Source organism: Fonsecaea pedrosoi (genome assembly GCF_000835455.1).
Source record: "Fonsecaea pedrosoi CBS 271.37 unplaced genomic scaffold supercont1.3, whole genome shotgun sequence".
NCBI classification, from domain to species: Eukaryota; Fungi; Ascomycota; class Eurotiomycetes; order Chaetothyriales; family Herpotrichiellaceae; genus Fonsecaea; species Fonsecaea pedrosoi.
The window spans coordinates 4,376,801-4,392,604 of record NW_013550613.1 but is presented as its reverse complement, the minus strand read 5'-3'; the positions used below and the strand labels follow the sequence as shown (position 1 = coordinate 4,392,604).

At 54.2% G+C, this 15,804-nt stretch overlaps 5 protein-coding genes across 5 annotated transcripts; 4 read left to right on the top strand and 1 right to left on the bottom strand.

Moving 5' to 3' along the window:
- Positions 1 to 1,814: 1,814 nt before the first annotated feature.
- On the top strand, positions 1,815 to 3,912 carry Z517_05522 (uncharacterized protein; the record flags this gene model as incomplete). The annotated part of the gene is made up of 5 exons (XM_013430849.1): positions 1,815 to 1,920; positions 1,984 to 2,064; positions 2,134 to 2,279; positions 2,338 to 2,957; positions 3,033 to 3,912. The coding sequence occupies 5 exons, from the start codon at positions 1,815 to 1,817 to the stop codon at positions 3,910 to 3,912; spliced, it is 1,833 nt and encodes a 610-aa protein (XP_013286303.1).
- Positions 3,913 to 5,280: 1,368 nt separating this feature from the next.
- On the top strand, positions 5,281 to 5,880 carry Z517_05521 (uncharacterized protein; the record flags this gene model as incomplete). Its single annotated transcript, XM_013430848.1, has 2 exons — positions 5,281 to 5,526; positions 5,593 to 5,880. The coding sequence occupies 2 exons, from the start codon at positions 5,281 to 5,283 to the stop codon at positions 5,878 to 5,880; spliced, it is 534 nt and encodes a 177-aa protein (XP_013286302.1).
- A 543-nt stretch (positions 5,881 to 6,423) lies between these two features.
- On the top strand, positions 6,424 to 8,848 carry Z517_05520 (uncharacterized protein; the record flags this gene model as incomplete). Its single annotated transcript, XM_013430847.1, has 2 exons — positions 6,424 to 6,692; positions 6,778 to 8,848. The coding sequence occupies 2 exons, from the start codon at positions 6,424 to 6,426 to the stop codon at positions 8,846 to 8,848; spliced, it is 2,340 nt and encodes a 779-aa protein (XP_013286301.1).
- A 433-nt stretch (positions 8,849 to 9,281) lies between these two features.
- Positions 9,282 to 11,888, top strand: Z517_05519 (uncharacterized protein; the record flags this gene model as incomplete). Its single annotated transcript, XM_013430846.1, has 1 exon — positions 9,282 to 11,888. The coding sequence occupies one exon, from the start codon at positions 9,282 to 9,284 to the stop codon at positions 11,886 to 11,888; it is 2,607 nt and encodes an 868-aa protein (XP_013286300.1).
- A 753-nt stretch (positions 11,889 to 12,641) lies between these two features.
- On the bottom strand, positions 12,642 to 13,319 carry Z517_05518 (adenylyl-sulfate kinase; the record flags this gene model as incomplete). The annotated part of the gene is made up of 1 exon (XM_013430845.1): positions 12,642 to 13,319. One exon carries the CDS (start codon positions 13,317 to 13,319, stop codon positions 12,642 to 12,644), a length of 678 nt encoding a protein of 225 aa, XP_013286299.1.
- Positions 13,320 to 15,804: the final 2,485 nt, after the last annotated feature.

Here is a 15,804-nt window from a genome sequence, read left to right as displayed (position 1 = left end):
TCTTCGGTCTCTCGAACGATGCCCTGCTGGTGAAACGGCAAGGATGCGAATCCGGCCTCAACTCCTGTTCGGGTTTAGGAGCAAACAATGTCTGTTGTCCTTCTGATACAACCTGTGCATTGGATCAAGCGGGACATGTTGCCTGCTGTCCGTCCAACGCGGTCTGTACGGGTACAATAGCGGGATCAATCACTGGATCGGTCGCAGAGACTACGTCGGGGATAGGTACAACACCCAGTTCTGGAGTCGTGTCGATTACTGGAGTGATTGGCGGCGGCTCGACAGTGACCAATCCGTACTATCCTTTTGTCTATGCACCGACCTCCTTTCCTAACGCCGATCAATGCTCCAGCGCATTCACAAGCTGCCAATCCGCCTCAACCGCCTGCTTCACTTCACTCGCAGGGGCCAATGGAGTAACAATAGGCGGTCTTGGTGGAGGCATAACGGTACAAGGAGTCTCGGGCACAATCCTCAGCTCTGCAAGCTCCATTTGCAGTTCTCTGAGCTCGGTGGGATGTTCTGCTTTACAACAAGTGAGCCAGTGTACCATATTCGGAAGCGGCCCTGGAGTTGTTCCAACCACGACCGGTGGGACCAGTGGCATCATTCAAGTTGGGAACAATGGTCCTCGGCAGACACCCTGTCCCGGAATGCTTTATGCAGCAGGCGCCGGAGCAGCAATTGGGGCCATGCGCGGGATAATATGATGTCTGGACAGTCTCTTCGATATCACCTGCTGCATTTTGAGGAGTTGGTTGAATGTGTTGAAACTAGTTAATGGACATATGACGACGAAACGACTTGTACATTGGCATCACAAAGCGTTGTTTGAGAAGGACAACATCTGGATTTCAATTCTTACAGACCAGATCGAGACATCGGCGATACCACATGCTCAGGACCTTTTTCTGCGTATCTGGACCCGGCGCAAACAAGGAGCACAGCAGATGTTGGACATTCGAACTGAGCCAGAGGACCTACATACCCGCCATGAGATCATGGCCCAAAGAATCCCAGTACACGAATTTCTGAGCATTTCTGTCAAGAAGGACCTGGACCTTTTCTTCAACCGTCCAGCCGAGATCCGTACATGTGTCCCCTCGTGGAAGTCTGTTATAGCCGCCTGCCCTTACCTCGAATTTGTCTCTTGTGCTCTATTTGACTTTTTCTCTTCCTGTGGGAGAGAGGGAGCCTTCGTCTCAGGGAATAGATGCTCCCTAACCCTGTTTCTACGTCGTGTGAGGGTAACATCATGGTGGCAGATATGTCCTCGAAATCCTGTCGTATTGTTTTTTGCCATGACAGCCAGATCGTCTTCGAGGCTGATTGCCAGGGTTTTATTACCCTCCTGTCCTTTCACCATGTGGTGTAGCGGATGGACATCCCTATTGACCTATCAGAAACAGTGTTTCCGGCCTCACGGTTCGTCTACGAGTAATATCTGCCAGCCAAGCGAGGCACCCTTACTCCAATTCTGAGCATTCATGCTTGTGCTATTCGGCTTCCAAGACGAGGCCGGCAACGATACAAGAAGATCCCTCGCCTGGGTCGTCAGCTGCGCCCACTGTCCCTTGTTCCGCTAATCCAATGGACAATGTTCAATTTGACAAAGTTATATATACCCTGAGCTACCGTCGAAAGCATCAGCTTATTTGTGTTAGAGAATGGGAGCACAAGAGAATATAAGACCTGTTACATTCCCTCTGTTTGTTCTCGTGCTCCTTCTCTCCGTGTCGTCCTCTGATTGCTTCCTTGGGAAGGATTATACCCTTGACGAGCTCACCAGACAGATACTACCACTCAAGTGAAGAATGTCTCGGAACATTCCGATCGTCGACGCAGATGTCGAAACAGATTGCCTGATCATTGGAGCGGGCCCTGCTGGGGCCTCTTTGGCATGTTTCTTGATAAATTACGGTATGGTTGAGGTGAGCATCTGGCTTGGTCGAACAGTAGGCTGACATCCCTTGGGGGCTCCAGGACTCAGAGTGATGGTCATCTCGGACGCGCCGGGAACGACGGCCACTCCGAGGGCGCATCTGATCAACATGGCAGGCCTTGGTAGAGATATGTCGTTTCCACCTCTCTGTCCTGGACTTGCGAGCCAAAAGCTGACAAGGTCGTAAAAAGAGTGCATGCGAGATCTTGGCCTCGAAGACGAGTGTCTACGCCTGGGAAACCGAGGGGACGCGCTCAATTCGATCCGTTGGTGCTACTCTATAACCGGGGTAGAGTATGGACGAATCCATGCCTGGGGTGCTGGTCCAGCAAAGATGGTGCGTCTCGAAATGCCCTAGCTGATAACTTCGGGATGCTGCTGATCAGTACAACCAGGGCGAAGTGGCGGATGTCAGTCCCTGTGCGTCTCTGGATCTCCCACAGACTTACCTGGAGCCGATCCTGGTCCGCTATGCGACCACTCACGGTGTCAAATGTCTGTTCAACACGTGTTTTGCGGAACTTGAGCAAGACGCCCAGGGCTGCGTGACGACTGCTGTGAACAAAGTCCTCGGCCAGAAATTCAAGATCCGATCCCGCTACGTCTTTGGTTGCGACGGAGCAAGGAGCCCAGTGGCAGCTCAGATCGGACTCTCGTACAACGTGCAGCCGTCCGGAGGTGTTGCATACAATATCCTGTTCAATGCCGATTTGGGCGACGTGATGAAACATCAAACCGGACACTTGCATTGGATCATGCAGCCGGACACGGACCTGGAGCACGGAATTGCGCCCGTGTTGCGCATGGTCAAGCCGTGGCATCAATGGATCCTGGTGGTATTCCCCAAGCCAGGAGTCGACATTAAAGCTTTTGGCTCCTCTCAAGAAGCTACGAACCAGGTCAACGATCTGATCCGGGCAGTGATAGGTGATGACAAAATCCCCTTTGAGGTGGTGGACATCTCGAGCTGGAGGATCAACGAAACGGCCGCGAAATCCTATTCCAAAGGCAACGTGTAAGCATCTATCTCACCCGCCATGACCCGCCCCATCCTCGGGCCGGATAGAGAGGCGCGCTGACAAGCGATCAGATTTTGCCTCGGTGATGCGGTCCACCGACACCCTCCCATATTCGGCCTCGGGAGCAACACCTGCATACAGGACGCCTACAACTTGGCTTGGAAAGCCGCGCTGGTCCTCCAGGGGAAGGCAGGGGAGGCCCTGCTGGACACGTACAACGTGGAGCGGCAGCCCGTTGGCCAAGATCTGGTCAAGTGGTCCAACGAGCTGCTACGGAACCACGCGACGGTCTGGGGCGCGATTGGCATGTTTGGGGAGACGAAGGAGGAGCGCATCAAGGCCAACAGGGAACTGTCGGAGGCGTCCGCGGCCGGGAGGACACGACGCCGCGAGCTGTTTGAGGCTCTCGAGCGACACCGCGGCGAAGGCGACAGCGTGGGCATGATGATGAACCAGTGGTATACTTCCCACGCCGTCTACCTCGCCGACGAAGAGGGCCCTCAACTGCCCTTCCCCGGCGACTACCTCACCCAGGCCCGCGTCAGCACGTACCCGGGCAACCGGCTCCCGCACGCCTGGCTCAGCAGGGACGTTCCCAGCGCGGAGGTCTCGACGCTCGACCTGGCCGGGAAAAGCGCCTTTTCGCTCTTCACTGGCCACGGCGGAGACGGGTGGAAAGCCGCGGCCAGGCGCGTGGGAGATCGGCTCGGGATCACCGTCCACGCCTTCGCCATTGGCTTTGGCCTCGACTACGCTGACAAATACCGCGATTGGACCAAGAGGAGAGAGGTGGACGAGGACGGGTGCGTGCTCGTCCGACCTGACCGGTATGTCGCATGGCGGGCGAAGACGGTGGCAGGGGGAGGGGCAGAGGGAGTGACAAAGACAGAAGCTGCAAGATGGTGCGAAGAAAAGCTCGAACGAGTCTTGAGGTCGATCCTGTCGCTCTAAGAGACTTTTCTCTCTCCCTCTCTTTCTCTGTACATACATACATCATCGCAAGGTCATGGATTCGCTGGCCATCAGCTCCATCTCTCTCTGCGGGCAACTGACGTGAGAGATAGCGACAAGCTCCGTGCCTGAATCCTGAACCATGCCATAATCCATCCATCCATCCACTCCCGCATTTCACCTCTCCAGGTCCTAACCAACCTATGTGGTCTTGCCCGGTTCTGTACCTGTCCCGCCAAAGTTACAAGGTTGGGTTGGGTTGTAATGGGTGGAATGATGTTGTTCCAAGGTACACAGCATACCGTACGGAGGATGAACCAAGGCGGACCGAATTACTTACCATGGATTGATATACTTTGTGAAGAGTGAGACAAGCATGTGAGATGGTGTGTGAGAGAGTGAGAAAGAGTCCGGCACTAGAATGGCAAGGTAAATAATGCTTGCTCAGGCTTGTTCAAAGCTTCTTGTCAAAGCTTACAAGTGGTTGAGTTTTACAGTGCAGTGTGTCAAGGCACGCAAAGGTAAGGGTATACCTCGTATTATTCATTCCTCTCTTACTGCATGCTGCGGGTCCCTGCATTTACATTTCCATCTCATTCTCCGCCTCCACCTCCACCTGCATACCGAAACCCCTTGTAATCGTTCGACCTAATACGTCCAAAGTCAATGACATCAAGACTTTGAGAAGTGCGAACACCTCCGCAACGAATCAGACAGACAGCTCGTCAAAAGTCTCTTGGGGATGGTCGCACTTGACTCTGGGGAGACAATCACACCCCTGGCCATCACCTCGTGTATAGCAATTCGTATCTCAATCGACAAGGGACAGTCTCAGGCTTCAGACTGACGCCGTCCACGAGACCGTCGGCTTGATGCAGTCTTGCTGGTCGGAGATCCATCATATCCCGTATCGAGAGCTTCCAGGCTCTCAGCAGAGGGGGAGTACACCCACTCCGTCGGCAGTAATTGAAACCCGCCAGTATACTTCCCACATTGTGAGATCACCACTGAGCCGGCTTAATCCAATCACTAGTAGAGACATCGACAAGTGCCTCTTCGGTTGACCAATCTCGTTGTCGCCTCTGTGTATGGTCGACTGTCCACGAACGGGACGGGTCAGCATCTAGACCTGCAGGTTGCCTCGCGTCCACTTCCTTCTGGCAAGTCACAACCTTGGTCCCCAATACCTCTAGACGAGATGTCTTTCTTTTCCGTTGCCTGCCTATAAAGTCTCAGTAAATCCCCTTTGAGGGAACGTTGCTCGTCTTTCGCTCGTCGTCGCCCTGTTCCGCAGAATCGTGTCCGCCAGCCAGCCTTCCGCCAACATCGTTCGTTTCGATATTCACTCGTTCATCAACACTCGCAACCATGAAGGTCCTCTCTCTTTTGACTCCCATGTCGCTCATGGCAGGTGTTATGGCTGCCGCAACCCCCAAGCGCGATGCTAGCTGGCAATCGTGCGTGTCGCAGGCTGACGCGGAGTCGATTGTCAACCAATACATCATCATTCTTGAACATACCGATGCCGCTGCTGCCAATGCCACCGCCCAGAGCCTCCTTGATGAAAACTACATCGAGACAAGTGACTCCATCTTGTCGCTTGAAGGACAGCCGGTAAGTCGAAAGCTACATGTCAGCTCAAGAGGACCAGCCGAATAACCATCTTTTGTCAAAAAACAGCTCGGAACCGCAACCTTTGTCGGCAAGGACAACTATATCAACGGTGTGCTCAATTCACCGGGGTTGAGTGGGATCGTCACCCTCGATGTCCTCGTTGCCGGCTGCACCAACGTCCTTTGGTATTGGAAATTCTTGGGCGTCGGGACCGGGCAGTACGAGGTCAAGGGCTTCAATCTGTTCGCCATCACGCCGTCGTTGCAGCTCGCTTCGGCGAATTTAGAGTTCAATTCTATCGCGTGGGGTCTCGACACGGGGTATCAAGTCGTCTTTCCCCCAAGTAGCAAGTAATGGAAGGTAAATGGTCAAAGGCGAAGTAGATGGGGAGAGAGACTGGTTACGAGGTTGACAGTCAGGCCCTGAGGCAGAACTAAACCATCAATCAGTTTGTTTGTGTGGAGCAAGGTAATTACGGAATGATGATAGTTGAATCGCTGAAGAGTTTAAAGGAGGGAAATAAAAGTACGAGGTAACACGTATGACAAGGCAATCAAGCACCAAGTCCTCGTACCAAAGGCTGCACTGGCGAAGGGTGCAGGGTGCAGAGAACCCCATCGAGCTGAGAGCTTCTTTGACCTCTGGACCTTGACTATTGGCCCACCGTCATCAAAACTTTACGCTGGCTTTACTGGGTCATCCATCCTCGTCCTTTTGGTCCTTTGTTCCTCTTTACTCGAATAAGAAAAGACCCCTTAGGCTATTATCTTAGCTACAACGTCTACCGAGTCCCCGCGCTCACAGTTGGATCTCGGAACGAATCTACCGGCACTCGCTTGCCCACTTTCCCCCCTAAACCCCGATCCTTCGATCCATCATTGTCCTCTTGTTGCTGCCATGGTCCATGGACAGGTACCTGTTATCAATGACTCTCAACAGCCTGCTCCGTCCCGGGAGGAGAAAATCAAGCAGACCGTGACAAGAAAGAAGCCAAAAGGCTCATCTTCATCTGCGCAGTCTACACAGCAGTCCACCGATGGCGACCAGCCACAGAGTACTACGAAACAAAAGACATCGGGTACATTATCTCCAGAGTCCCCAGACAATGGAGCACAGGGCACAGGAGATTTGAAGGCGGCGCCCTTCTTCAGCATTAGTCGCAACAAGTAATTGGCATCTCTCCAGCAATATGAGGCGACTTGCACAGCTCGTCAAATTGTCTTCATGTGCCTAGCGCTAACTGCGACATAGACACTGGAAGTATATCTCTTGCTATCAAGGATCATGGCTCAGCATGCCGATCGAGGTCCTCGAGAGCGTTGCTTATAGCAACTACTACGCCTCCCGTCCCCGACCTTTCACCCCAGCCTTGATCTTCGACCTGGTCAAGATCAGAAGACTGGTCGATGAGGCAACCGATCTCGTTGTTCGTGCTGCAAGTGGCATCAGTACTTCGGTCATGCAATCGTCGTCCAAGAAGGGCATGTTCTATGGCAACGATGCAGAGATACTGGGACTTTCAACACAGAAAGGGATGGTGTACCCAAAACTAAGTCGTGAGCGGCAATACCGAATGCGAGACCAAGCGACGCAAAAGTTATTCCAAGCTTACTGCCTGGATGAAATCGCTGCAAGCGTTATCACGATGCAGTCGGTGTCAGCCTTGGAAGACGTGGCAAAACTCGTACTGGACCGCGAGGAACACAACCCGCATGCACAATATGTCCACTTCTTCCACGAAAAGATTCCCTCCATGGCCATGGCTGAACACACTTCCCTCCACCGTCTGAACGACGTGATCAGTCAGATGCCCACAGAACCCTCGCTGTGTAGGACGAGGGCCGTTGCCTCAATGTTCAAGAACGATATAGAGAGTGTGGTGCGAGACTGCACGCATGGTCTTACCGTGCACAAGCTATATCATCCCAAACACCAGAAAGACCAGCAAGACCGGACCCTCCACAAGGACGCTGCAACGGGGCCCCCTCGAGACTTTCAACCAAAGGGTCGTCTAGCTGAAAAGGATCAACCCAGCAGCACGGAGGCCCAGCTGTTATGCCTTCGGGGCACAGGATATCTAGGTCTTGCGTGTGGCTGGGTCAGTGAAACTTTGCACGGCCTTCCCAACAGTGGCCCTCGACGGGCAGACGACGCTGTGTGTTCCCCCGGAGCGGGGGACGCTGAGGAAGACCAACAACGACAACGCGCTGAGGCACGGAAGTTCGTCCGAGCCTACGCCAAAAGGGCGCTTCAGGATTTCCTCGTGTATTTGTCACACTTCGAATACACGCCAGGACTTCCCTCGAAGTCTACAGTACAATCCGTTTACAAAGTGAACGGCCCAGGGTCTCTACCCCGTACCCCTGATAGGACAACACTCGGTACTGACTCAACTACGTCCGCGGGCTCGTCAGAAGCATTGCCGAGCCCAGAGAACACGAAAGATCGTCTGAGAAACATGGTACATGCCCCGTCGCCCTCACCGCCTGTTTACAAGTTGAACGAATTTTTCGCGGCTGTACCTCCTGCAGATGTACCGGCTTGCGCTCCTCAACCAGACAAGGTGATCGATCCGAATCGTCCCATCTTCTCCAACCCAGACTTTGCTGAAGTCGTCACCTACAATCCACTTTTATTAGAAGCTCTCCACTCTGTGTTGCTTTGCCACTGTCTTCTACAAACATCGACCAAGGAACTTCAACGACATGCTTATATGGTGGCACGTGTCACACGCGTCGCCGACGAGTATCCTCTTTTTCTAGCACCTCGATCGCAGGCCCGTGCAGATTGGAAGGAAATTCTCATCCGTATGGAAAACTGGATTGGGCTGGAGCGGTCCTGGTCGAGTTTATGTAGGCGAGTGTATCTTGTCGAAGGTCTCAAATACGCCTCAGTAAAGGACAAGAAAGAACCGTCTGAAGGAAAAGGGCCACGAACAAAGCACACGGCCGACATGCAAGCATTAGCGGACGAGAGGATTACTGGCGACGAGAAAACACAGAAGCCGCACCACCACACAAACCTGAGGGCATCCCAGCTAGATCCCAGCATCGATGGCAACAACGAACGCCACTCCAAGACGCCAGACGATTGGGACTGGGAGGACGAGTACTCCTCGAAGGGTAGTGACCGGGCCAACGCTATTGTACGATACCTCCTCGACACACCCCCTCCCAATATAACTAATGGCGCTGGTCGGTCGAAGAAGAGGTCTGGTGGCAAGAGGAAATCGAAAAGGATGAGCAGCAATGTCTCGAGTGCACGCGAGACTGTAATGACGGCTGTGGGACAGGGCGTCGAGAGCCTAGAGCTGGGGGATTAAAGAGGCGCTCAATGTCCACAGTTGTTGGGAGCATCGTTGATTTGGCGGGTAGAGCAAGCTGCTCGTATTTCTGGGACATTCTACAAGATTGTCATGAGCTGGCCTGGCCAGAAGGATATGTACGATATGATGGGTGAAATACAAGGTAGATTCACCATGAATTCCCCCTCAATGTGAAGCCGAGATTTGGGTGATGCAGACAGACCAATGACGTTGATTGGGGAAAATGTCTGTGGGTTTTGGACATCCGGAAGTTCAACGACGTCAACGAACAAAAGGCATAGAATAGACACTTTGCACACTTTCAGGGTCAGCTGGGTGGGCTTTGGTGCAGAGTCCTTGTTTTCCTCCTACGTGTCCTGATCCTCTCTCTCTCTCTATTAGAACCGCTCAAACTCGCCCTCTGCCCCGCTCGCGAGAACAGTTGACCCTTATGCCGACAACCCCTCCCCATCTGAGTCTCAGCATCACCAACCCCCTGATTCTCTATCGCACTCTTGTCGCAACTAGGAAGATCAAGCCCGACCCGGCGCAGCATCGCCTCGCACTGCAGCTCCAGAAGCTGTACTTTCGCCTCAAGGACTACGCGCCGGAAATCGAGTACCGGTATCGGCTGGAGAAGATCGGGCGGAGTGTGCCGAGGAAAGCGAGGAAATCGTCGTTATCCACTGAGACGCCAGGGGTCCGACATGGTGCCCAGCAGGGGAGAGGCACGTCTGATCACGATGGCGACCGCAACGGTAATGAGGACGAGGACGACGTTGGCCGCCGTGACCGCCGCTGGACGAAGGCGGGGCGCATCTTGTCGTCGCTCGTGTCTTTCAACTCACTCCCGTCCACCACGCTGGCCTTGACCAGGACCACTCCGCTCCACCACTCTGCCCTCGCCATTGATTCTCCGCTGGGCATGCTCCTCTACGGCGAGGTCGGCCGGGGCAAGTCGATGCTCCTCGACCTTTTGTACGACAGCCTTCCGTCGCGGAAGAAACGCCGCTGGCACTTCAACACGTTCATGCTCGACATCTTCCGGCGCATTGAAGTCGCGCGGATCGAGCGGCTCGAGTTTCTCCGTCCCTCTTCAACGACGAGAAGGAGCCTCTTTGGCCGCGACGACGTCGTCTCGGATCACGAACATGTCATCCTCAGCCTGGCCAAGGACACCGTCTGCGACTCGCCCATCCTGTTCCTCGACGAGTTCCAGATGCCCGACCGCGCGGCCTCGAAGCTGATCAACGGCTTCTTCACCGCCTTCTTCCACCTCGGGGGTGTCCTGGTCGCCTCCTCCAACCGCATGCCCGAGGAGTTGAGCAAGGCCGCGGGCATCGAGTTTGGAGACCTGCGCCGAACCGCCACCCCCGGGGGTGTGGCCGGGGGGTTCTTCGGGCTGGGCTGGGGTATGTCTCGCGAGAGTGAAGGTGAGAGGGCCGCGAAGACGGATTTCGGATTGTTTCTGGAAGTGCTGCGCGCCAGGTGCGAGGTGTGGGAGATGGAGGGCGAGAAGGACTATAGGCGGGAAGGGGACGAGGATGATCTAGCTGTGGACGAGGGTGCCTTGGACCCAGAAGTCTATGATGCCGCAGCAGCTGAAGTCGAAGCCGAAAAACTTCTTGACGACATGGTAGACAGTACAAATCCCTCGACCAGGAGCACCTCTGTCTCGGGCGTGAACGCGCTGACAGAATCCACGACCTTGTCATCCGACACACCAACGCACTACCACATCGATCTTCCCTCCTCCACGGTGTCCGACGAAGCCTTTGAAAAGGATCTCCGCCTCCTCAACCCATCGGCGACGTGGAACCCCATCACGCTGACAATCTACGGCCGTCGCCTCGAGCTGCCCTGCACGCAGAAAGGAGTCCTCAAATCCACCTTTTCAGCCCTCTGCGCCACGTACCTAGGTCCTGCGGACTATGTCTCGCTCTGCTCAACGTTTCACACGGTAATCCTCACCGACGTGCCCGTGCTCACGCTGGTGCAGAAGAACGAGGCCCGCAGGTTCATCACCCTGCTCGACGCGCTGTACGAGGCGAGATGCCGGCTGTTGATCCAAGCTGCCGCCCCGCCGGACAAGTTGTTCTTCCCGGAGACCAAGGTCAGAAGAATAGGGGCGGGGGCTGCGAGCAATGCCGAGGGTGATGAAGATGATGGAGACAGCACCGCGTCCATCACCTCCGAGTCCTTCTCCGAGATATACCAAGACTCGACCGCCCCGTTCCGGCCCAACATCTCGTCCTACACCGGGGCGAACGACACGCACTATCCAATGCCTTTCCCGTCCTTCACCCCGTCCCTGCATAACCCCAACGTTCGAACCGTACTGGCCGATGAAGATGCCGATTTCGGTCCCACGTACGGCAACGGGAGGGGCCACGGAATCTCGGACTCCAGCACCTCGCGCTGGGACGTCGGGAGGGCTACCGCGGGTCCAGATTTCACCAGCACGTCCGCCTTGACCGGCGAGGACGAGCGCTTCGCGTACAAGCGTGCGCGCAGTCGTCTGTGGGAGATGTGTGGTCGGAAATGGTGGGATGAACGACTGCCCGTGGCTCGGGGTTTGAATGGTCATGATGATTACCATGGTGACAACCATGCACCGAAGGAGACCTCTCTGAGAGAGATAGAGGACCTGGATGCCGTATCGGCGCCTGCGTGGTGGCGGCCCATCCACAGCTCTGGGCGATTCTGGGAACCCACCTCAACCACCACAGCACAACCATCGGCAGCAGAGACACCCACGAACCGTCCCCTTGGATACCACTCACATTCTCCTTCCCAACCACCTGGTCGCGGTCATCCAGGCCCAGCTTCGCCGGATAACAATGCGGACACAAACCCCAAGCGCGACGCCATGTTCCGACACGACGCCTCGCCGTACCGTCGCCACGCGGACCCGCCGCCAAAGTTTGGCTGGGAACACGCGTGGGGCATGATGCGGTGGGGGAAGAAAGCCGGGGAATGGGGCAAGGGTGTCGAGGGGAGGAGTCCACGAGGTCACAGTGGTGGCCGCGCTGCCGGTGGCGGGTCTGGTGAGAAGTAAACAGAGAAACACACCCGGAACAGGAGAAGGAAGAGTTGGGGGGGGAGGAGGGTGGTTGTCTCTACTACCTCCATCAGGAGGTAGTTACAGATTACAAAGAAAAGACCAAGGGAGGATAGACAATTTACCGACACATCTACCTACCCTATGTACCACCCACGTGTACCTATCTATATACGTACATATACACATACATGCATGCAACACCCAGGTCCATACTCAGTTGGACATACAGAGACAGACAGACAATCACAAACGAGTACACGTCAGAACACACGTGCATTGCAGACAGACCCTGAAAAGGGGTGACAAAACTTGATATTCTGGTATAAATTTATGAATGAACAAACGATAGACTGTTTACCTCTCTCTCTGTGCTCTCCGAACAAGAACAAAGAGATAGAAAACAGAGTGTGGCCAACTGACTACGAACGACGAACAAAGGAGGAGGAGATGCATTGTGATCTTTCCCCGTCCTTTAGAGATCTTGAATACAAAATCTGCAAGTCCTCAAAAAGGCGTTTTATTCCCAAAATCCTTCTTCTACAGTAAAAGAAATCCAGGGCTGGTTCGCTCGTTCATTCACCCACTCATCCCAGCCTAGCCATCCGCCTCACTTCCTTGTCGGTTGTGGGCTCATTTTGACGCCATCGCGTCCAGTTCGTTCTCTATCTCCCAAAAACTCTGATCTCTAGGATATGCCCGTGTCGTTGTGGCGCAAGTCTCCTCCTCGCTGAGACGGCAACGGCAGTCTCACTCATCGTCATCAACGGCGGGCGGGGTGCTCAAGTAGCCCTTGTCCTCGAGGTACTTGACGATGATCTTGACGCTGTCTTCAACAGAGGTCTTGTCGCTTCGGATGTGCACCTCCGGGTTCAGCGGCTCCTCGTACGGGGCCGTGACACCCGTGAACTCGGGGATCTTGCCCTCGCGCGCCTTCTTGTACAGGCCCTTGGGGTCGCGCTGCTCGGCCACTTCGACGGGGACGTCGATCCACACCTCGACAAAGGGCACGCCCGGTTCGCCGCCGGGGCGCTCGGCCTCGTGCAGCTTGCGTGCGAGGTCGCGGTCCGCGCGGTACGGGGAGATGAAGCTGGTGATGGCGATAGTGCACGAGTCGGCAAACAGTTTGGCCACCTCGGCGATGCGGCGGATGTTCTCTTCGCGGTCCTTCGGGGAGAATCCCAAGTCCTTGTTGAGCCCGAAGCGGATATTGTCGCCATCCAGACGATAGGCGTTTTTATTGTACGGCTTGCGGATCAGGGCTTGTTCCAGGGCAACGGCGATAGTGGATTTGCCAGAGGCCGACAGACCGGTGAGCCAGATCGTCAGACCAGATTGCTTGAGGAGCCCTGCCCTGATGGAAGGCGTCAAGGGCGTGGGATGGTAGTGAATATTGCTATTCAAGGGTGTAAGTATTTTTTCAACCATTTCATTCCCTTTTGTCGCTTTCTCAGAACAAAAAGTTGCGCAAAAATTGTTGGGTCAACCAAAGTTCTTCTTCACTACCAAACAACGTAATTCAAAGTGAGGTCAATTCGACAGGCAAAATGTGGTTAAGATGACAATGATATACATATCAAGGAAAAGTATCCCAAGACACCTGAATGGCTAAACAAGACAAGGCCACAACAAAATGTCGTGCTATCATGCTGTGCGAACTGAACAGAACCCGGGAAGGGGGAACGTACGTTGCCATGGTTCGTAATCTGTTCTTGACAGAAACTGCTGATCTTATTTCCTGAGCAGGACGACGGTCTGATACAACAACCTCGAACTGGAGTTCGTTGGTACAGGAGACAGGAGGCGGTTATATCAAACTCCTTCACCGCTGTCTGCTCGTGAGGCGCTCCTCTACCTTTCCCTTTTTGGTTCAAATTTTTTCTGTTGATATCGGGAGTCGGAGCGCCAAGGTGTGTTGGCCTGTGCCACCAAAGTCTAAGCCGCTGATAATAAAAGGGGACAGTGGATTCATGGGGGCGGAGACATTCCCTTCTCTTAACCTCTTCAGGCACCCCAGGAAGCTAGACGCAACGTGTGTCAGCGGGAGCTCTGGATCAGACATCCAGAGGGTTGATGCGGTCGATCTGTGTAGGTGAGTCCGTACTATTTCGGCTGGAGGCGTGCGTGCTGATAAGAATAAATGTGTTTGCTTCGTGTCGCCAGCAGCGTTCCGTTCCATTCCAGCGCTTCCGCCTTCCGGAGCAGCTGTGCCTTGTGTGTGATGGGTGGGGGCTCCATGATTTGCGGGCAGACTGGCATTCTTCAACAGCCGTCATACCTGTCAACGTTTCGTTTGCCAGCCTCAGCACGTCGACAACCACTAGCAGGCTATGCAGGCTCAAGGTCGTGCAGGGACCAACGGGAGCAACGCCCGACGGATATGTGCAGTCAGCTCAACCATAAATCTCTGCATCCATCACGGCTATGGCACCTCTGGATCTGGGATATCCTTCGTGGACGCAGATTTAGGTCTTCTTTGCTCGTGCATGTTTTGAACTTGGATTTGGCGATGTGTTACCTCAATCACAGGTGACCTTAATGTAGTCGGCTTGAAAACGATGCCTCTTGCAGCAAACAGCACGGCCGCTGTCTCAGAATGTCAGGCGCTCTGCATCTTTGGACAAGATCGGATCTCACGAAAGCATGTTTTGATTCTCGGGCATGTCAACGATCGGCCGACTCCAAGATCGATCTGAGAAGCTGCTTGCTTCCGCCCTATTCTGCGAGGATCAGGTGCCCTGGTACTGCCTGGCCATTCAGGGATGATCTTGTGTTTGAGTTGCCTAGGTGACACAAACAACCCAAAAGGATAAGCGAGGTCAATCAGTCAGCCACCATCTGGATTCTTCTAGGGTGAAGTTCCTGCTCCCGACGTCGGCTCTGGGGGGATCAGGAGTGATATCGCATACGATGCAACCTGGCACCTCTTCAGGAGAACCATGATGTACCCTCTTCGAGAAGTCGGTGTGATTCTTGATGGTCGTCGTTGAGAGCCGGCCGGATTTCCCTGCCGGCACTTGTGAGCTAGGGAAGCATTGGAATCTCAACCATGTTAGCGAGATGGATGTGGCTGGTACGTACACGAGCCTCTACACGTTCTTTCAGACAAAGAAAGCTGATGACCAACGAGACAGGAATTACGAGCCGTCAATCGCCTCTGGCTGCAACCTGTGCGACACGTTGCGCCGTTTGTGAAGGACAAGCATGCCCTAGCCTTAGGACGGTCCACGCAGTACTTAGGGAGCAAGTATCCTTCCCCAGACTTGTTTCTTTGTTCTTGTTGTTTCCATCTCTTATGGTCTTTGTGCCAATCAAACTGGCGGTGTTGAGATTCTGAGATCAATTGTTTTCCCCCTGTTTATGTCAAAGTCTCTGATAAATGCTTAAGACTGTTGACAGTCTGCTGACAGCCACTGAACATTGTGCTGCTCTGCAACAGTGTGATGATGATGGTTGTCGCCCGTGGGTAGGCAAGACTTGTCTGGGTCCATTGGAGGCTGGGTTGGGTCGGCCGCGTTGGTATGAGTGGCAAGCAGTGGCAGTGGACACCAAGGCGGAAATACAAATACTGGAGTCGCAAGAGGAACTCCATCAGCTGGAACGCATTGAACACCAGAGGCTAGGGGGAAGAAAAAAGTCTGCACTTCAGGATCTTCACGACGGACTGCAACTGCGGCTGCGACTGGAACTGGTACAGCCAAATTCAATGGGCGCAGGTGGATTCTGTCTGCCAGTCCCCTTTACGCTCACTTCACTCTTCACATCAACACCCGCAGTCCCTAGGTTTGGCATGAATAGACGCGACACATTTGACTTTTGCATCACTTTGGATTTCACGTACCGGGTAATGTCCCTGCACTGTACCATTGACACTGCTATTCGAGCCGTCGACGACAATCAGGTGGCAAGTCAC